At 33.7% G+C, this 23,256-nt stretch overlaps 2 protein-coding genes across 2 annotated transcripts in view; both read right to left on the bottom strand.

Annotated features, from left to right (window-relative positions):
- The window catches only part of LOC142318328 (gamma-glutamyl hydrolase-like), a 61,589-nt gene extending 53,617 nt beyond the window's left edge, over positions 1-7,972 (bottom strand). The window contains exon 1 of the mRNA XM_075354907.1: positions 7,905-7,972. The gene's annotated coding sequence lies outside the window, so the exon portion shown is untranslated. The remainder of the gene's footprint in view (positions 1-7,904) is intronic.
- On the bottom strand, positions 333-18,005 carry LOC142317848 (uncharacterized). The gene is made up of 4 exons (XM_075354398.1): positions 17,796-18,005; positions 16,875-16,971; positions 15,548-15,629; positions 333-393 (listed from the first exon to the last, which is right to left on the bottom strand). Exons 1-4 carry the CDS (start codon positions 18,003-18,005, stop codon positions 333-335), a joined length of 450 nt encoding a protein of 149 aa, XP_075210513.1.
- Positions 18,006-23,256: the final 5,251 nt, after the last annotated feature.

Raw genomic sequence — 23,256 nt, forward strand, 5'->3', positions numbered from 1 at the left:
AAACTTTTAGACGTACCTCGAGGATGATCCTGGTTGTCGTGGCCGTTGCAGCAATAGGTGCAGCAGGGTGGTGGAGTAGCGGGCGTCACCCGCTACTCCAGCACCCGGACGTGGCTCGTTCACAAGCAGGCGAAGGCGGCGTCTGCGGCTGTGTGTGTGTATGCGTGAGTGCGTTGACGTAGCGGCGCGCTGTAGTTAACAGTGCGAGGTATGGTGCGCGATTGAAGAACAGCTGACGAACATATCCTAAGGTTGAGCGTCCTATTTTGAACAGCCGTTACAATGGTAGGCGCGAAAGCGCCACACCCTTCCGACCAATTACAGCGCCGGATTCAAAGCGGTTGCGCATGCGCAACACGTAGACCGTTACTGCTGCTGCCACCACCACCACCGCTGCAGACACAAGCCTACATAAAACTTAACACTAGTCACAAACATAGGAATGTGATAAATTATCGTAAAGCAAAACATTCTCGACCTCATCCCTCTCTCACTCTATTTGTGTGTGCGTGTGTGTGTAAATTTCCACTAATATATCTCGTAAACATTCATTAAGAATTGTATGTGGGTGTTTATGAGTGTGCAGAAAATTTTAGACGAACCTCAAGGATGATCCTGGTCGTCGTAGCCGTTGCACCGGGAGGCGTCAACAGCTACTCAAGCACCCGGACGTGGTTTGTTCACAAGAAGGGGAAAGCGGCGGCTGCATGCTTTTTAAGTTTTTTTGAAAAGTGAAATCTCTCCCCTAGAGGCCTACAAAACACTGGAACAAAATTAAAAATTTACCACTAGAAAAAAAATAAAGATAGAGACTTGTATTATATGTATAAAAAACGTCTGCTAATACCAAAAAAATAGTGGTTGCATTTCCACACCACCCAGGAGGTAGCAACCGTCGCGCGTTTAGATTCTATTTAAACAGTGAAATCTCTTCCCTAGAGGCCTACAAAACACTGATACAAAATTAAAAATTATGTTGTTTACTACAAAAATTTACCACGAGCAAAAAAAAATAGAGAGACTTGTATACTATCATTAATATTTTTGATTTAATATAAACTGTTCATAATCCGATCTGTTTTTGTATTGTGCACGAAGGGCATTGATACTAAGTTCTTTCACTCTTTATTTCAAATGAACACATTTTTCAACGAACAACACTTTAAATTTTAAACCAAATTGTTTACAATCTGATTCTAATTAATGAGTCTTTAAGTACACAGGCATGTTCTATATAAAATGTATAGTTATTTTCTGGATAAAATTCAACTTCTAATTAGCTATGTATCTGTATTTTATGTAGTTAAACATACTTGACCAATCATATTTATTATAGTCTATTTTATTTTCTGTTTATAAAATCATTATTGTTTTTTTAGCATTGTTTGAGTAAAAATTACCTTGACTGTTGGTTTTTTCTTCTTGTTCGCCTTCGATGACATGATGTCTTCGTTGTCGTGGTAGACGTTTGGTTGTTGTTTCGAAGTACGGAGTTGAGCGTTCGCCACGTCGGGGTCCTGGAGTGGTGGATGACTTCTGTCAACAGGCATTAATCACTTACAAACAAAAATCAAATACCACTAGTCTATAAGGTAGTAACGACGATGATATGTGTAGTATGCGTTCAAGTCAAGCGACAGTGACGAAATGAAGAAAAAAAACTAAGACGTACCCCCTCCATCCATACAAGGCCTTCATACCCCTCCTACAATGCCTAAGCATCCGGTCGACCTCGATCATGTTTGAAAAGGAAAACTTCCATACACAAACACAACGACTAGTTTGACCTTGACGTCACAACCAACAGGAACACAACCGCCTAAAGTGCCACACCCAAACCGCTGTTGAAGCCACGTGTCGGTTTTAAGAAACGACTACGTATTTTCTCAGCAGTTTAATGATAGTATACAAGTCTCTATTTTTTTTTTGGTCGTGATAAATTGTTATAGTAAACAACATAATTTTTATTTTTTTTTTGTTTTTGCTCGTGGTAAATTTTGTAGTAAACAACATAATTTTTAATTTTGTACCAGTGTTTTGAAGGCCTCTGGGGAGAAATTTCACTGTTTAAAAACAATTCTCATCGCGCCACGGTTGCTACCTCCTGGGTGGTGTGGAAATGAACAACAACACTATAATTAATCATACGGTAATAGAGGGCTGATTTTTTTTGAATTGTAACGGACGTTTTTTTTCTTTGTATTTCAGTTAGGTGGTGGTGGTGGTGGTAGCAGCAGTAACGGTTTACATGTTGCGCATGTGCTACCGCTCTGAATCCGGCGTTGTGATTGATCGGAAGGGTGTGGAGCTTTCGCGCCTACCTCTGTAACGGCTGTTCAAAATAGGACGCTCAACCTTAGGCCATGTTCCTCAGCTCTTCTTCAGTCGCGCGCCAAACCTCGCACTGTCAACAACTCGGCGCCGCTACTTCAACGCACGCAAGGAAACACACACGCAGCCGCTGCGGCCTCCTTGTGAACTAGCCACGTCCGGGTGCTGAAGTAGCGGGTGACGCCTCCCGGTGCAACGGCCACGACGACAAGGATCATCCTCGAGGTTCGTCTACATTTTTATTCACACACACACTTCCAGCTGGTACTGCGTCACTAGCTCTTCTAGTGGCCGCTACACAACAGTGCTACCAAATATTACTTCAATAATTTTAATATATAACCAGGTTGACAACATTGACACAAGTTGGCAATACTGACGGGCTACTGCGCCACTGACGCCACAATCCAAGATGGCCGACCACTGCCATCTTGAATTCGTGACGTCATTCCAAGTTGGCGGACGCCACAATATTGTAATCCAAGATAGCGGACTGTCCGCCATCTTGAATTTTGTCTCAGTACCCCTATTTCCCTACTAATCTGGTTGGCTCGGTACCTGGTGCGTTCAGTCTTGCGGCTGCCTCAGCTGCCGATCGTACAAGTGAAATTTATTTTATATAATTTGCGAAATTATACCTTTATGTAGCTGAATATATTTCCGAGTGATATTCATCTGTTTAAAAAATTCGAAAGATTTTTTACTGGCGAATGAGGGGAGTTAAAAGACGAGATTAAACAGAAGTTAGACTAGCGGAAAAAATTGATGTTGATGGTATTTTCATCGATACCAACTATTTCTGATTCTAATAAACATTTGGGAATAAAATAATTTTCTTTCAGATTTTTATTTTATCAAACATTTATTTCTGTCACCATTATTCGTAATACTCTCTTTATAAGGAGCCATTATGCTCGATGAAGCGCTACGTTTTTTAAAAACTAAAAAAAGGTATTTTTCTAATTTCTGAATTTATGATTGTTATAAAATTTGTTTTCTGTATAATTAATTCGATTCCTGGAAGGATTTAGTGTGCTTTCACTATAATATCATCCATCTCATATTTTTAATCAAAATGCTTGTGTCAGTGGTAAAATATTAAAATAATAATTTCTCTCTTTGTTTTTTCACATAATTTTACTTTGTTTGATTTTTAATAGTTTACTGTATTTTTATTTTAGTAGGATATATTTATCGAATACTGGTTGTGTTACGTTTTCGTAATCCATTATTTAAATTAAATTATCTTCGTTTACGTCACATTTCATTAACTTCTTTATCATTCTTAACTTACTTATTTTCAAATTGAATTTACCCTTCGGTAACGAATTCATATTATGCAATTCCGTATTTTCTTTTTACTTAAATTTGTTTAGATCTCTGTTACCTTTCAATTAAAAAGATATTTAATAAAGATATATGTAGACATACATATATATATATATATATATATATATATATATATATATATATATATATATATATTATTTATTTATTTACTATCTATTACTATCTATTTTCACGCTACATCTTAGGACTTTTCCCTTTAGACAAAATAGTTTCCTTAAGAAATGTGTTTAATTATAATTTATTCAGTGCGCGTATTCCAAATGTATTACAGGAAATTAACGCGCGCGCCCACACAATTCTTGTGAGTAAATGATGAGGATTTTGTATCTTTGTTTATAATAACACTTAAGTTTTAGATAACTTATCTTTGAAAATACTATGTAAAACTCTAAAAAAAAATATATTCAGTTTTCTGGGTTTGTCAAAAGGAAATATTAAAAATATAAATGATGAGTAAGAAAACTGAATTTTGCTCAGAATTGTGAAAAATATTACACGATATATTATCTTAGATTTTTTTTTTGGTTAGTGTAATTGGACAACGTATTAACATTTTATGATGAGATACTAATTAAACTTCAGTTAAAGATTATATCATGTGGGGAGTTGGTGGATCCCTTCTTCATGAGAAGTACGAGGACATGTTGCAAGCCAATGCACACAAACTCTTCTACTTCGTTGTTCGGGAAATCGATGTCATCTCAGTACCTCCTTCAATGGCCTAAACAAACACTAATCTTATGAGGATAAATCTGGGTCGTACGGGAGGTATTCTAAGGTTCTCCAGTAAATTTCTTCCAGTTTATCTCGATTTCTAACGGCTATATGAAGCCTGGCGTTGTCATGGAGAAGAATCACATCTCTGATCGATCGGCTAACGGTGCCTTTTGTTTCTGTAGGTGGTTTTCACTTGGTCCAAGAGCTGGAACTACCATTCAAAGATCAACGGTTGTGGAAACATCGACGTGCAGTAGGCCTTTCTGGTCAAAAAACGGTCATCAGGACTTTTTTAGTTAACGAATGCGTTTTTGCCTTTACGTGGCAAGACTCTCCACTCCTACGAAACTAAGCGAACCGATTTCAACTTGGGAGTGTAATAAAGGACCGGTGTCACATCATGTCGAATTTTGAAACTCACTTCTCATTGAGTTTGCGGAACTCTAGGTGCTTTGTGAAAATGGAATAGGCACTTCCATGAGGATACTCATTTCCGAAGCAATTTCATCAATCTTCGCAAGCCTAACGTATTTGTGTTATGTTTCTGGCGTAATAACAGGTTCGGAAGGAAGGTACTCTTTGTAAAATCAACTTCAAATTTATTCCAGTGACAAAAGCAGTTGTACGTGTGTAACACCTGGAGAAATGAAAATATTAACAGTTTCTGTATCAACAAAATCAGTCTGTTTTTATTTGATTTTTTTTGTTGTTGAGAAATTATTAATTGAAATTATTGTTGAGAAATTATTTATTTTATATCGATAAGTTATATAAAAATTAGAATTTAGTAATTAATAAATCATATATGTTCCTTTCTTAAACCAAAATCAGAATTAGTATTAACACGTTAATAATTTTTTAAGTTTTATATATTTAAGTAAAAATAAACAACCGCTATATCGTTAAATTTTAGAAGAGATGACTTCTTCTGTGGGTACATGCTTGCACCGCGTAGGTTTGTAATTCCTACACTCTTTTGCGCACGTGTACTCACTAACGCGCGCTCACACATACGTATGTATACTGTGTGTAGCCCAGTTATACACAGTAGTACAATTCCTTCATAAATTATCGTAAATAAATGAATTTAGTTTCATTTTTCGGGTCCTTTAAGGATACTCGTACTGTGTTACAATGGCACGTAATGAATATTTACATACATTCTTACGTTCCGTACTTCTTATGAATTTTTTTCTGGTTTAAATGCCAAAGTGTATTCAACAAGAGATAAATATTAACAATTAAAAAACACGACTGCCGAAAAAAACAATTGTTGTTTTTGTTCTGGTTCATTGTGATTTTGTATTATACTAGCAAATACCTCCATTTGAATTTTCAAAATAGGTAGATTAATTGTGAAAATATAACATTTCCGAATAACCGTGATCTGTAAGATCGAGAGCGTATCTGATGGATCCAAAATTTAACCTTCAACCTACTAACAAATATCCAATTTGAATTTTTAAAATTGGACGATTGTTTGCGGATATATTATAAATATATATTTTCTTTACGTTTCTTACTTTACATTTTCTTATTCAATTTATTCTCCTTCTTAATATACTGTCTCCTTGAATTTTTTTTTTTAGGGAATTTCGATCTGAACTCTTCAATATGTTTATTAAACAGAGTTGGCGTTAGATAGCACCCTCTTCTTACCTTACCTTAGTTTAAGAGCACCCTATTGCACGTCCCAAAACAGCGTCCCAGGGGTAACACGTTGGTAATCAGTTGATGGTGATAATTAGTCTAGCCTTGTACGAGGTGCTCGCATCACTTCACCACTCTAGCCTCAAACGCAGTCCTCCACGAGAAGCCCATAATTATTAAAGAGAGATCTTTTTAATTAATTTATTATTATTTTATTTTATTTAACTTCAATTTAATTCTATTATTTTTGTAATATTATGACTGATTCGAATCATTCAGTTCAAACCAAACTCACACAGAGATAGAGGCTCACAGTTCATTAATTCAATTCATTAAATTTGTGCTTCAACCGGTAAATCTCTACTACTACATACATATTTATATTTTTATAAATATATATATATATACATACACGACTATATATACATATTTATATAGCCTATGACATTCCCGGTAAAGTAAGGATTCCAATGCGAAATCATACATTCTAAATCGGTTAAGCCATACGGTGGAACAAAGATATATACATACATTCATATAAACATACATCCTAAATACATTACACTCCTCTTTGGGCAATTGTGTAAAAAACGCCACTCTTATGATAATTCCGAAAGAAACGTTAAATGTGAGAAACTTGCGTCTTGTTAAAATTAATGGCTATTAAAAAATAACCATACGTAACTAGTACCAAGCGTGATATGAGGCTATTGGTAAAGCGGGAAAATTTTTTTTGTTTATTTCAAGATTTCCATTTAATTTTCTTTAAGTTTCGCATAAAATTATATTGAATATCGTAATGCGAAACGGCTAAATATTATTACCTTACAATCCAGTGCTAAATAATGATGATAACAAAACACATTTTCATATTGTCAACATAAAGATTTAATTTTTCGTTTATGTTTATCTAATTATTATCTTTAATCATTAATGTTGCGAATATGCACGCGCTTCTTTACAAAATAAAAGAGCATTAGAAATCGGTACATATTGCTAGTGCTGGATACACATTTTAAAAACCCACATCGGTTCAAAAGCTTGAATTAAAAACCTTCTCTTGAAAGTCTGTTAAAAGAGAAATTAAACTGTAAACTTGTAGACCACAAATAATTTATGAAAAGACTAAAAAAAATACAATTTTTCATAATAAAATTGTAGCCATTATTTGAGTTATTATTTATAAAACAATATCTTAAAAACTGACAGTAAAACCTAATGAAAAACGTTATAAAGTTGTTAAAAAGTAAAATCTTAGCATTTAAAATCTCGATTTGCTTCTCCAACTAATTTGTAACAAATATTAAATAAAAGAATTTAATGTTATTTCGCGAAAAATAACATTACTGATATTTATATTTTGCTAAATTTTAATGTCCTCTAAACCGAAAAGTACAAATTATAAATTTTTATAAGCTTGCTTTTCGGATTAGGTGGGAATGATTTTATTAAAGTTGGGTAGTTTTTGCTTTATGACACGATCAGATCGTAAAAAATTAAATTCGCCAAAACTGGGCTGAATTTAGTGAACGTATTAGAAATAAATAAATAAATATTTATCTATTCTCTTCTGTTTTGTAATAAAAATTAGTTTGATGAGACATTTATTAAGAGGTCAAGCTTTAGTTGATTGGGAAGTAAAGGAATTTTAAGACTCAAAACTGTAAACGCAGACAGATATACTGGACACATATAAAATTGTTTACACACATAAAACAATTGAAAATATAGATATTAGACGATCCAAATTATCAGGTTAGTTTTGAACAGTTTTGAATGGAAAATTGCATTAAACTAGTCAAATATTAAAAAAATAATTAGTTATTAATTACGTTTGAGTATATGAAACTACTTACCTATTCGTCTTGTGACTCTGATGCCTATACATATGTTCGAACCATATATTACAAAGAATGTGTAAAATAGATTACAAATTAGCCAATAAGATTTATTTATTAGTCTATTTATAAACTAACGATCGGTTTTAATAATTATCAGATATGATGATCTAGTAATTGAGATTATTTTTAACAAATTGCTGTCAGGGCAATTAACCACGTACGTTTGAATAAATTTCCTATTAGTGTGTATCATCAATTTACATATATGTTTTCTGCGAAGAGTGAATGTTTTTTAACAATTTTAATTTTGGTAAATTAAAATTGTTAAATATAGAACTACAGTCTACTAAAGAAAAGAAGACAAGTGTTTTAAGTGTTTCAATTTTGAAAAAAAAAATTATTAAGAAAAAAATGTCAATAGTAATTTATAGACATTATATTAATTTAACTATTACAATTTTATAGCTGAAAGTTATTAAAATTTAATTTTTCAAATTAAAGTACTTTCTACTTTAAATTACTATGTTATTAAAAACTCGTTTAAAGATAAAGAAATGCATAGATTTCTTTTAACGCAAATTCTGAGCTCTCTAAATACAGTAAAATATGTTGATAAGATATATAAAAATGTAGATTATTACCTTTAACCTCGTCAAATCTAATATCATTTTAGTGATTATTTTGGAGTTAATGGACTATAAAATAAAAAAAAATAATAATATCTCCTGTCATCGTACACAAATGATATTTTAACAGTTGTGAAGAGCTTAATAACATTTATTAAAAAGTCACCAATTAATTATAAATATGAATTGAGGTTTTAATAACAGTGAAGTAATGAAAAGAAAAATTCATTTTTCTCCTGCATAAAGTCCTTTCGCATGTTGTCAGGCTCGCCATAGGTAAAGTAGTGGCCGCTGCGATCTGGTCCAAGACACAATTTGGCCCTGTGAACTGGCTTTCAGCACCGAAAACATAACTCATCAAAGGTGCACCTCATCACCCGGCAGGCCATCCACACAATTCGAATTCGCCCATCGGACAGAAGCTTGTCCACCAAGATGGCGGCACTGTCAAAGTTACCACTTGCTCGCCCCAATTGCTAGCCGCGTGGTTAATATATCTAGTGAGACCGACTCCCCTGTAACCTAGAGAAGTTCCTTTAGGAACTCGTCCTTCGTAGTGAATACGTCCACGTCCTTAACAACAACGTGGACCCTTCTGTTCCCGTCACAGCCGTAGTGGCATCCTCTACCTTTTCGGCCTTGCTCAGTTGTTCAGCCGCACCACTATCAGCTCGCACCCGAAGATGTAGGTCCTCCACCTGCCCCTGTCGTGCGGAGAGGACTCCGACCTCACCCGGCGATACTGTCCCCTTTTTATGATTTCTTCTTCTCAATATTATGTAAAATAATATTAATTCCTTTTTAATTATTCATTTGTATACATATTACACTATTACTCACAAATATCTAAATACTATTGTTTTATCTGTATCTATTCTTTTTTACTTTAACTATTTTTAGTATAGCTTAAATTTCGTAAATATATATTTTTTTTCCTATAACTAACAAAATTCTGTTAACTGCTGTCCTTGGTAGTTAAAGGATCAATAGGTCCCCTTCTGGTTAATATACATGAGTAGTAGTTCTGATAGGGCAGGGAATAACAATTTAAATAAAAACCATGGCTCTTCTGAAGAAAGAAAATGAGCAATAGAGAACGAGATTCATTATACTTAGTAAACTTACAGTTTTTCCTATAAACAACATTTTCTTTCTAAGTATAATGAAATTTGAAGTAGTGCTTAGAAGTGATGTGAAAGTGTTAATAGGAGGTACAGGTATCAAACTAGAAAGGAGGCAAAATGGAAATTGAATAATATTTATCCCAATCTTTATAAAAAAATAATTGGAAATGATTTGTGAGCTGTCTGAAAAAAAAATTAAGGATAATGAGCGTTAACTTTTCTCACTTGAACGTATTTGATTAACCACCTTTTAAAAATAAAAGCAGAATTTTGATCATGAGGCTATTTGCGATTTCTGAACCCGATTCAATCCATTATTTGGTGCCAGTCAAGGAATACATATGAAAAATCATCTATTCATTATCAGTGCAATCACAGAAGCAAGCCGATTATGAGTGTAAATCAATGCTAATTAACTCAAGGATGATTCGAAAATCTGAAATATCAGTTTGAGGTTAAGAATCATTTTAATGCTCTTCTAAAGAAGTTGTCCTCAAGAGAAGATTTTACAAGGGGCATTAAAGATTAAAAAAAAAAATTATTTAAATAAACGGAAGAAATATTAGTATAGTCAGAAATAAGAAACGTGAAGAGTCGGTTAGATAAAGAATATACGGAGCCAGTCCAGAAGAGAAAGCTAGTAGAACTGGAGAAGTTTAATTCTTACAATTAGTTATATTCTTACAAGGGACTGAATAAAATTAGCGCAAAGTAACTAATAAAAATAATTATAAACTTGCTTAAGAATGGCGTGAGAGTAAGAATTGGAAAAATTTTAACAAAACAGAGAATTGATCAGGAAAGGAATTGTATTCTAGTTGGTACTGGCTAAAAAGAAACACAAGAATTGTTACAAACAGTTCTGAATGCCAAAATATTTGGTATGAGTTATTTGGAAACTTAATATACCTCATGAGTTATTACATAATGAAGGACAAGATGAAATTTTAATTTTGAAAACTCTAGTTGGAAGATCTAACAATTGAGAAGGTGAAAGTATTAAAAATTGGAAAAATTTCTAGAACTAATATAGTAGAAAGAGAGCATCTTAATTTTTTTTGGTGAATTTGATAAAATTTATACTTTTTTTTTTTTTTTTTTTAATGAAATGAAATTCATCTTGTTCTACGAACAAGAGATGGAACTCTGAGAATGGAACTCTCTTTTATTTAGCACTCATAATTTTATCAAAAGAGATTTTAAAGCGGTTGAGTTCTTACATAGAGGAAAGAGTTGAAAATTATCGAACAGGATCTTTAAAAGAAAAGTTCACTATAATTAAGTAATTTAGTTCGAGACAAATTTTCAGCAACTGCTGGAAATTCAATGTAGATGTGCACTCCGAATTTGTAGATTTTGTCAAGCTTATGAAAGTACACGAAGGTGTAAAAAAATATAGCCAGTATTTAGAAAACCGGGGCCCAATCAAATTAATAAAATAATATGCGTAGAAAATTCATCATGTAAGATACAGTCACGTTTCCCTTACAACAGAAGTTCGGTAAAGATTTTAAACTCATTAGCAGTTTTCAATAAGCTTTAGATAAAATAATTTAAAGGATACTGAAAATGTAACATAAACACAATCTTGGGAAGTAACGGGTTGGACGTTGAATTTTGGTGATGGCTAGGTTATGGGCGATAAGATACAGAGTGAAACATGTTGAAAATTAAATAGATCAAAATATAAATTGTCGTTGTTAATAACAAATGAATCCAGTACATGATAAAGACTACGTACAGACGTTTTTGAAAGAGTGAGTAATTTTAAATATTTAGGAGTTATTAAGATTCGATTAGAAAATGAAAATCGTGACTTAATCAGCTAACAAATATTTGTTTGAATTAAAAATTATTGTCAAATAAATTAAAAATCGAATTACACTAAAAATGCATAAGTCCAGTGCTAGTATATTGCGCGTAAACGTTGATATATTACGCGTAAACGTTGACATTAACCAGAAGAATGTATAAAAATTGCTGTCATGAGAATAAAACGTTGAGAAAAATTGTTCATCCTGTTCAGAAAAATGAAAACCGAGAAGTAACAATAAAATTAGATTAATTATTAAATAAAACAAACATCATGATAGAGAGTAAAAGACTAAGAAAGCTTTCATCCGTTAAGTAGAGAAGAGATTAAAATTATAGAATAATAATAAAGAATGAATAAAAAGAACTAATGGATAAGTATAAAAAAATGTATATATATATATATATATATATATATTTTATAGTTAATGACAGTCTTTGTATATAAAAATTACTCCTAATGACGATTAGAACTTCAACAGAACACTACATTTAGACAGCAAGAACATAAAAAACTAATGCTAGATTGCTACGAAATACACTTCAAACACAATGAAAAAAATTTAATTATTAAATGCCCTGTACTTCTATTGTAATCTCAATTGTTACATACAGTCGCGTATAAAAAAAATTACCTAACCTAACTTTTGTTTCCTGTTTAACCTGGTAATCACCGTCAGGTATTATTTCAAAGGATGAATGAGGATTATATGTATGAGTGTAAGTGAAGCGTAGTCTTGTACAGTCTCAGGTCGACCATTTCTGAGATGTGTAGTTAATTGAAACCCAACCACCAAAGAACACCGGTATCCGCAGTCTAGTATTAAAAACCGTATAAAAGTTATTGTATTTACTCCATAATAATCTATTTTTTTTTCTTTTCCCTACACCCTTTCATTGGATCAGCAATTAACCATGACTCCATGCAGGGACGTGTCCTATAAACTCAAACTTTTTTTACGTACCATTTTTTAACACAACAAAGGGCGACCGGTAACCGCAAAGAAGACGTTGCCTCGATCGCACACGTGTGTCGCGAAGTAGACTGCCACTCTGTCTCTAGAGTCCCATCTGGACCTCTCATCTGGGTCCCTCCTAAATCATGAGAGTATCCTGACCACCTCTTCCGAACGGCCGAGATAACCCTCCTCAGGACAGCTACCCTTCCCGTTCCTAAACTACTTGTGGCCGGGTATGCACCCCACGAATACCCCCCATCTAGCGTGCCCTCCTATCATACCACAAGGGTACTTTTTCCGTCATCAGAACGCCCCGACCCAGCCACTCTTGCGTGTGACCGAGCCCATTTAAACTCAAACTGGGTTTACATAACCTAACTTATAATAAGTAAAATAATTTTTATTTAGACAAAATAAATAACGGAAGAATAATTTACTTATAGTGTTTATGTACAGATTTAAAAAAAAAAATTATATTTTTATTTAGTTAACTTCTTTTTGTCTTCAGTCATTTGACTGGTTTGATGCAACTCTCTAAGATTCGCTATCTTGTGCCAGTCGTTTCATTTTAGTATACCCCTTACATCCCACATCCCTAACAATTTGTTTTACATATTCCAAACGTTGCATTCAGTCAGAAAATTATATTTCTGACTGAAAACTCATTTCGCTTGTGCTATTCGGAATTTTATATCTCTCCTGCTTCATCTATCTTTAGTAATTCTACTTCCAAATAACAGAATTCTTCTACCTCCATAATCACTTCTCTTCCTATTTTTGTATTCAGTGGTTTATCCATGTTGTTTCTACTACATTTCATTACTTTCATTTTGTTATTGTTTATTTTCATACAGTAATTTTTGCATAGGACTTAATCCATGCCATTCATTGCTTCTTCTAAATCTTTTTACTCTCAGTTAGAATTACTATATCATCAGCAAATTGTAGCATATTTATTTTTCATACTGCACTGTTACTCTGGATCTAAATTGTTCTTTAACATCATTAACTGCTAGTTCTATGTAAAGATTAAAAAGTAACAGAGATAGGGAACATCCTTGTCGGACTGCCTTTTTTATTACCGCTTCTTTCTGATGTTCTTCATTTATTACTGTTGCAGTTTGGTTCCTGTAAATGCTACAGATTATTCTTCTACCTCTATACTTGAACCCTAAGTTTTTTAAAATGCAAACATTTTATTCCAGTCTACGTTATCAAATGCCTCTTCTAAGTCTATAAATGCAATATATGTTAATAAGTTGGTTTTTTTTTCTTTCTACTATTAATCTAAGTGCTAAACTTGCTTTCCTTGTACCTATACTTTTCCTGAAACCAAACTGGTTTTCTCATAACACTTCTTTCACTCTCATCTCAATTCTCCTGCACAGAATTCTAGTTAAGATTTTTAATGCCTGAGTAGTTAAGCTAATTGTTCTGTATTCTTCACATTTATCTGCTCCTGCTTTCTTTAGTATCATGACAATAACACTCTTTTTGAAGTCTGACGAAACTTTCCCTTTTTTGTAAATATTATGCACCAGTTTGTATAATCTCTATCGCTTCCTCACTTGCACTGCACAGTAATTCTGTAGGTATCCCATCTGCCATTCAAATCTTTTAGTCCTCTATTAAATTCAGTTCTCAGTATTTTATCTCCCTTTTCATCCTCTCCGATTTCTTCTTCTTCCTGTATAAAACCAGTTTCTAATTAATTTCCTCCATTTAACTCTTCAATGTATTCCACCCACACATCAACCTTTTCTTTTATATTATAAATCAGTGTACCATATTTATTTAACACATTATTAGGTCTTAACTTATCTACCACAAAATTCTCCTTAACTTTCCAGTATGGTCCGTCTATTTTACCAATGGTCATTTCTCTTTCCACTTCTGATTCTTTAATTAACTATTCTTTTGATAATTTTCATTTCCTGGTTATAGTATTTCTTAATTGTTGATAGGTCTTTTTACCTTCTTCATCATTAACATTCTTATACATTCTAAATTCATCCATCAGCTGCAATATATCCTCTTATATTCAAGGTTTCCTAGCAGTTTTCTTTGTTCCACCTAAGTTTGCTTCTGCTGATTTAGAAATTCCCTTTTTAGCATTCTCCCATTCTTCTTCTATATTTTCTACCTTATCTCTTTTACTTAGACCTCTTGCGATGTCCATTTCAAAAATTTTCTTTACCTTCTGTTCCTCAAGCTTCTCTAAATTCCACCATTTCGTCTGACACTTTTTCTTTACGTTTTTGAACCCCAATCTATACTTCATTATCACTAGATTATGGTCGTTATCAATGTCTGCTCCTGTATATGTTTTGCAGTCGAGGAGTTGATTTCTAAATATTTTCTTAACCATAATATAATCTATCTGATAATTTAGTATCGCCAGGCTTTTTCCATGCATATATTCTTCTATTATGATTTTTAAACTTAATGTTGCCAATTACTAAATTATACTTCGTGCAAAACTCAATAAGTCGGTCCCCTCTTTCATTCCTTTTGCCAGCCCGTATTCACCCACAATAATTCCTTCCTTGGATTTTCCGATGCTTGCATTCCAAACTCCAACTAATATTTAATTTTCATCCCGTTTTTTGTGTTTAATTTTTTCATATACACGCACTACCTCATCATCATCATTATGGACAGTTGTAGGTTTATAGACATTAACAATCGTTGACGACTTAGGTTTTGATTTTATCCTTATTACAATAATTCTATCGGTAAGCTTTTTGAAATACTCTACTTTGTTCTCTTCTTGTTCATTACGAAACCTACTCCTGCCTGCCCTTTATCTGAAACTGAGTTAATTATTTTATAATCACCTGATCAAAACTTGTCTTCTTCTCACCAAAACTCGCTAATTCCTACTACATTTACATTTAACATATCCATTTTCCTCTTTAAATTTTCTAACCTACCAACCTTTTTTAGACATCTAAAATTCCACACTCTGACTCGTAGAATGTTATTTTTTAATTTTCTGGTGTCAGCTTCCTCAGTAGTACCCACCTGGAGATCCGAACAGGAGACTAGTTTACCTCCGGAATATTTTACCAACGAAGGCGCCCTTCATCTTTGTTACATGAAAATGCAGAGAGCTACATTTTCTTGAAAAAAAAAACAGCTGTAGTTTTCCATTGCTTTCAGCTGCGCAGTACTCATAAGATTTAATGATGTTGATATGGCCGTTTAAGTCCCGCTGATCTATGCCCTAAACAACTACTGAAGGAGCTACTGCCCTCTTTCAGGAATCATTCCTTAGTCTGGCATTCAACAGATACCTCTCCGATATGGTTGCACCTTCGGCCCAGCTACTCTGTATCACTGCGCACTCAAGCCCCCTCATCATCGGTAAGGTCTCATGATTCATATAGGGGGTAGGTTACATTATGATATCAGAAAAACTGGTTAATATTGTTGTTATTAAAATTATCGTTGATATGATTTTCTGATTTTTTTTATATCGAAAAGGAAGATGAGAATAAAGATAATTATCTACTAAGCGTTATCTTAGATTATTCACTAAGATTGTGTGTATTGACCAAATTTGGTTTGCATCCACTTACTTAATATTTTTTATAAGTAGTCATTAAAAAGAAAAATTATTGTAATTTTTTTTTTTTTTTTATTCCAATATGTTGTTGTTATGTATATTTTGATTTTTAATAAGAAAAAAGAAAAAAATGTTGAAGTTTTCAGTTTTACTCGTGTGCTTTATATACGCTACAGGTACTTCATTTTCTTCAGGTGCTTCATACCCCAGGCGATTTTCTCGTAAAATACGCATAATTTAAAAAATTACCTAAACAAAAGTTTCTCAGATTGGAAGGGGAAACCTCATGATGACCTTGGATTTGACTTTGATCGTTATTTTAAAGTTAACATGATTTTTTCAAATTAAATGACCTACTTTTGATCTCAACAATGAAAAGAGCCGAAAATTTTACTTTTAAATATGTAGTCACACATATGATCTTGAACCTTTTTGAAAAGTCATACGACTAAACATCAGAGATAGTGTTATACGATACTGTAAAGTCATTTTTATGCTCTTTCCCATAGTTTGCGAAATATGGGAAAGAGCCCATAAATAGCCTGGAACATAAATATCCCTGGAATATTGTATTCCTTACAAAATATTATTATTATTGTATTCCTTATATTGTATGACCTTCAAAAACGTGTAACTCGTAAAACACTCTCGTCTGTACATAGGCGCAGCCAGGATTTTCTGCAGGAAAGGGCAAAAATAAGATAACTTTCTGTTAAAAAATAGTTTTATTTGAATACTTGAAAACGCTAAAAGTAATTAGTTGTAATGCTAATCGAACCTATCTAAATTTTATTTCAGTAGCCTACGAGAGTTCTGGCTAAATCTTAATAATTATTTTTTCAAATTTATTTTTATCTAATTCATATTCTAATCCAGAACCCTCTTTTTATGCACACTCATCATACAAAGACCGGCAAGCCGAATTTTTCTCATTGTTGACCGTAACCAAGTTTTTACTCTGCGTAAGGTGCTGAAGGATCTTTCGATAGTGCACTTTGTGCAGGGTTGTGCAAGTGAGATAAGTAACGCCCGTTTTATTGATGGTTAGAACAATTGGGGTTCTTTAACTAGTGCAGCTAATTCTATCCCCTTCAGTTAGTCATTTGCACATTTTTCCTTTCCATTGGTTGTACCAAATTTCAGCTTCACCAATGAAATCATTCAAATTGTAGTAACTACAAAAACTCTTAGTTTTTTTTTAAAAACCCTCATATGTCATATCAACCATTATGTGAGAGTGCAACGAATGCGGGCAAGTTATCAGAAAAACGCTGTTCCAGAGACATTACCTCTGGATCTCAAAAACCCGTAGGAGTCTGTGCTGGTGTATTTGCACGATGTTTCTGCTGATTTATGACTTGCGGCATACTGAAATCTGTTTCAAGACGCTCGGCGATTGTTTCAGTCTCTGGTATAACACTTTCAACAACCGCATTTCCTCGGTATTTTCTCATGATGTGTGTGATTGTTTTTATATGATTTGCAGATTGAAGTAAGTCCACAGTTGCTGACAAAAGAGCATTTGCCACCGGTTGCAGGAGTGCCGAATATTTTGCTACAAGGCAAACACCAACAATGAATTCTGATTTTGTAGCAGCGCAACGCATTTGAAAAACAGCTTTTATCGTTGCAGTGTTACCGTCTGTTGATAGTTTTTTAAGCGCCATAACGATTTGCAGATAATGTTTCTTGAATGTGGAGATACTTCTATATTTTTGAGACTAACGGGTTTCGCAGAGCATTGGTATATTCGATACGCATTTTCGACGAAGGGCAGATTGACGGAATAATCCTATTATTTCTTTTATTGTGGAGACCGCATTTCGTATCATTGTTATTTTGTTTAAGTCGTTTAAAACTAAGTTCAGTTTGTGACTAGCACAGTGAAAGTATAACGCTCTCGTATACTTTTCTCGAATAATTTTCTGAACACCACCATCCTTTCCTGCCATACTGGAACACCCATCGTATCCTTGTCCGACACACTTTTCTTTTGAGTTTGATCTAGTCTTCAAAAACACCTTCATGATTTTCTTTGCTCCTCAAAGGTAGGTGTGTGTATCACAAAACATCACAGTCGAAATTATTGATTAAACAATTTTCTTGTTAGCTTCTATTTCCTATTGGTGGTCAGAAATCGCATCAACGGGTATTTCAATAAAACATTTTTCTGCTGTGGCCGCCAATTTGTGCCACTGAGATGACGTGTGAGATTTCGTGATGTCTTTATAGCGAGTAAAAAAGGGCCTCACTATGAAAGAACCCAAAACACCGTGCACATTAGTTGGCGGAAACAACACACAGTAAATGCACAATCCTTTAATTTCTTAGAATACGCTAGCGAAGGAGCATAATCTGCCAACCAGCTGTATTTGAATTCTCTTAGTAACTGCGCATAATCCTTAACAGAGTCATAACTTGGGAGTTAGTGACCAATAGTTTTTAAAACTTCCGTTTTTTGAGATGAGGTCATACTAAACAAGCCGTGACCCACATCATTATTAAAATACGTTTGATCCTGTACACCAGAACTAGATGGTAGCGAAGATCCACTTGATTTTTCACCAGCATTCTGCTTCGATTTCTCTTCTATGCCGCTATCACTTTCGCTACTACTTTTATCTGGTTGCTTCTTCGTCTGTCTTCCTAAAGGAAAATAAATAACTAATAAAATAATAACTACACTTCCCAAAAAAATTAAAACATCTAAGAATTTAAGCTTCTGAACGGACTGTCTACTAGAAACTTCAAGTTTCAAAATGTTTTTTTATTGTTTCCATACAATACTTTTTCACAAAGTTACAACGTTTTGAAAATCAGTAAAACGTTTTTTTCGTTCGTGAAAAAGACGTTCTTAACCTAAATGTGAGTTAATGAGTTTCAAAACCACCTAAGTGTCTTTTTTTTTAAATTTACAAAAGTAAATTTTTTTCACTTCTAAAAAAGTGTAGAAGTGGAATTTATTCTAGTGGAATAAATAGAAAAAAAAACGCAAAGAAACTGGTGGAATAATCAAATCTAACAGGCTATGGCTGTGTACACAAAGAAATTAATGTGAACTGGTATGGTTCTGATTTTAGGTTAGAAATTTTTGTGTCAAGATTGTGTTATATTTAACAAAACAACGTTTGTAATAAATGAACTTGATCATAACAAAAATGGGACTATTATGAATTTTGAACTATTCACTGTTTATTAGCTATCAAACTTTTAATGTATTTTGTTACTGAATGATGGTATTTTTTTATAAACCATTAATATTTTGTAAAGGTTAGTTTTATTATTTGCAACTAGTAGCTAGCAAAATCAACCATTTCAAAATTCAAAACCATGTAATTAAACAAAACTGCTGCAAAAGTAGCTAATTACAATTTTCAATCGTTATTTAACATTATTGGAGTGTGGTATACTTGTTATTACTTCCTTATTTAGTGTTGCATGATTTTCTTAAAACTTCAGGAATAAAGACAACATCGAAATCACTATAATTACAAACAAAAAAACAGTCTTCGCATTTCTTGAAAATTTTAAGTTGCTTTATTAGATAGTATTGTAACTCATCGACTCAGATGAAAATAAAAGAGATACATACTTTTCGTGCGAAAAAAGTTTCTAATATCCATTTTAGATTGCTTTTATTACAGGATTGCGGTATGAACTAGTTCTAATGCGTCAAATCACTCGCACTGATTGTAGCGCTTAAATAGGGAACAGAAGGTACTAAAATTTTTCTGCTAAATCCAGCCTCGAATCTATAATATTCAAGTTTTACCACAGACCATCCAGACCTTGAACCACCAGTTCCCCACTCGTTCACCAGAGAACGCTTCCTCCACGATTTAAACATGCTTCCTTGCCGCGTAATTCTATTGTAAACTGCTGATATTGACCTATAATTTTTGTTTGAGTAAATGAGCTAAGGGAGGGGTAAGCGCCCCACGAAGTTACATTTGTGTACCCGTATAACACTATACCTGATGGTCAGCCGTATGACCTTAAAAAAAGGTCCAAGATCATATGTGTGACTACATATTCCAATGTAAAATATTTTGCTCTTTTCATTGGTATGGTCATAAGCAGGTCACAGTATTTGGAAAATCGTATTAACCTTGAAATAACGGTCGTCAATCTCAAGATCACCATGAGACCCCCTCCAATCTGAGTAACTGTTTTTTGGTAATTTTTTTGGATTTCCGTAGTTTACGACAAAATCGCCTGGGCCGATTAAAATGAAACACTCTTATACATACAGCATATATACGTGTGTTCAAGCCTTACACATGGCCACATGTCCTCGAACTGTCGCGGGAATTACCGCTCAACGTTGTGTTATTATTGCGGGCAACCGGGTCATCAGCGGGCCACTTGTGGGAAACCGCGGTATGCGTTATTTGTGGGAAGGCGGATCACCGGACGGATGAGTGTGCTGCTCGCGAGTGAGTTGCTGTCCTGGTGTTTACAGGCTTTGTGGAAGGTAACTGTCGCCCAGTGTCTGGCTTTTCAGTTCCTCCTTCGTGGGAGCCGGTTTATTTCAGTATCGTGAATGATGGGGTAGCAGTGGGGTGCTGGACAGCCCCTTGTGGAGTCGGCGTCTGTCCACGCTTAGGTGGGTGGCCGTCGATGATGATGAAACACGGGAACTCTGGTACCCCGGAGCTGATAAGACCGTGTCCCGGCAGGTGAGACTTGTGGGTTGCGCTTGTTAAAGGAAGGCGTTTGAAAGACCGAGTCCCGGCGGAGGTGACCTTCGGGTTGCCTCCGTTTGAGGCAGGCAACACAAGACCGAGTCCCGCTCCCAGGGTGAGGTCACCGGGCACGACTTTGTCGGGCCTGGTGGTTTTGCACTGGGGGTTAGAGGCAGGCAAGGAAATTAAGATCCTACCGGCAGGCCTGCCTGTCATGCCGGACTTACAGACGGTAGGCGGGTAGGCTCATTAGAGTATTGGACAGTCCCCCGGGCTGTGTTTATACTTTTACGTAGATCCAGCCCGAGGAAGGAGATGAAAAAAAAGCCTTACACCTCACCAAACCGACCCATTTTTTTTCTTTTTTTATAATTTTTTGGTAGTCTCGTTATAAATTTTCTTCAGCGACGTAAGTGGAAAATTTTGAAAAATTAAAAAATCAAATTTCTTCTCTAGATAATTAAAAATAATTATTTAGTATTTTTTTTGTAATAATCCAAATAAAAATGATCAGAATTTCATTAATTTTCAAATTATTTTCATGGGAAAAATGTAAGGTTAAAAAAATAAATACTGCTTGATTAAAGAGCCTTAAAAAAAGTTTTTTTTTAATTCTCTTTTCGTCGTCAGCCTGGATTCTTTTTTTTTTATCGAGATACAAATTTTAATGAATTGAAAATTCTTTTAATATTCTAGAATTATTTTTTACGTTTGCTTCGTTGCTTTAAAAAACTGTTTTTGAGCATTATTTTTAATTAAATGTTGATGCAACTTTAAAGGAAATCTAATAATTCAAATGAATTTTGTTTTTAATAGACTTCAAAATTAAGGAGGTTAAAAATACGCCCCCCTTTTTTTTTTGTTTGCGCATAACTTTTCTCCTATTATTCCGATTGAAATAAATATTGTTGCAATCGACGGAACTGCTTTTCGCGGTGGTACCATATATTGAAAGAATGTTTTGGACACAAAAAATTAGTCTGAAAATTGACAAAAAATATTTTTTACCATCCGGAGAGTAGGTAGTTACAGTGGGAATCATGATATGCTTTCTATATGTATACGTCAAGCTAGGTGATGTATGGTCTTCTACAGAATGGGAAACGTGACTTTCTGCACGAGATATGTATCGCCGTTAGTAAAATCATTAAAAATCAAGATATCTCGCTTAAACCTTTCAGACCCAATATGCATTATATAATTTTTAATATACAGCATCGGTAGGGACAGAGACAGCGGGAATCTTGTAATTCTATTTACGTTCATCATTACATGGTCTTGATCTTGGTTCTATTTATATATTTTTTTTAAAATAATTATTTTATTATATCTTAATGACAATTTATTTTATTAATTAATTTATACAAAAACAATGATAAACACAATATCTGTCTTTTAACGTGATACTTGATACCAGTCTGTTTTTTAATGCTGAAAAACGATCACCTTACGTTTCTGAAAAATTCCAAAATTTAAATTTTGAAATTTGTTGATATTATAAGATGCCTAATTGTATATGTACGTGTTTTTTATTTTATATTATTACTTTATATTTATGTGCTAAGTATATATTTTAACTCTATTAATCATGAAACAAAAAGCTAAGTCATAACACAAACTTCACGTATCACGACATCATACTATTGAAGTGTACTTGAATACGATTCATCATGTTTGTACACTTCAAAACAACTCTAAGCTTGTTGGATTTGCTAGCCTATTGCTTTTAATAGCAAAATCCCTTCAGTCAGTGTGATAACTGTATTAAATGAGTAAACAGTGAAGTCTCGTAATACCTAGTAAATGGGTAAATGATTTTGACAGTTTTTGTTGTGTGTGTATGGTGAGTTCACTATAAAATTTCATAAGAAAAACATTACACCTTAAATCAAAAAAATGTATAAGTTGTACTTGCACTGTAAAATTGGTGATAAGGGTAAAACGTGGGCTCCTCACGTAACATATAGTAACTGTGCGGTCAACTTAACAAGGTAGCTAAAAGGACTTAAAAAGGCTTGCCATTTGGTGTCCCAATGGTTAAACCAAAAGATCACTTAAGCGATTATTATTCCCCTTTATTTCTGTTTAAGTATCTGAAATTTGTAAGAAGTCTAAACACACTGAACACTATCTTTCATTGGTTTCTGCATTCAGTGCTGTAAATTACAGTGAATCCATTCTAGTTCCCAAGGTTCGTGAAAACAGTGATAAGATAATAACGATTCAGGTTTTGAATTACAATCCAGCAAGCTACATCTTATATCACAAAGTGAGTTACATAACTTTGCAAAAAATTTAAACTTATCAAAAAATCAAACTGAATTTTTAGATTCAAGAATGCACAGATGGAATTATCTTTAAAATGAAAAAAATTCGGTTTATCGAAGCCAGTTGAACGATTTTTCTCAATACTTTTCTGAAGAAAATTACTTAATTTGCTGTAGAAATATTAACGAATTTGTATTATTATTAAGTTCATGATCCTGAAGAATGGCGCCTTTTCACTGATTCCTCCAAGTGTAGTTTAAATGCAGTTCTGCTTCACAATAGTATTAAATATTCTATTGAACCGATCTGTTATGAAATAATATGA

Source organism: Lycorma delicatula, chromosome 1, assembly GCF_047948215.1.
Source record: "Lycorma delicatula isolate Av1 chromosome 1, ASM4794821v1, whole genome shotgun sequence".
NCBI lineage: Eukaryota > Metazoa > Arthropoda > Insecta > Hemiptera > Fulgoridae > Lycorma > Lycorma delicatula.

What these genes read in the sequence shown, in the direction of transcription:
- LOC142317848 (XM_075354398.1), bottom strand. Translation starts at nt 18,005, where the DNA reads ATGAAGGTGTTTTTGAAGACTAGATCAAACTCAAAAGAAAAGTGTGTC. An exon ending in TAACAATGATACGAAATGCG is followed by an intron (nt 16,972 to 17,795) that starts GTCTCCACAATA and finishes CCCTGCACAAAG; the next exon opens with TGCACTATCGAAAGATCCTT. An exon ending in TGCCGGTCTTTGTATGATGA is followed by an intron (nt 15,630 to 16,874) that starts GTGTGCATAAAA and finishes TTTAGGGCATAG; the next exon opens with ATCAGCGGGACTTAAACGGC.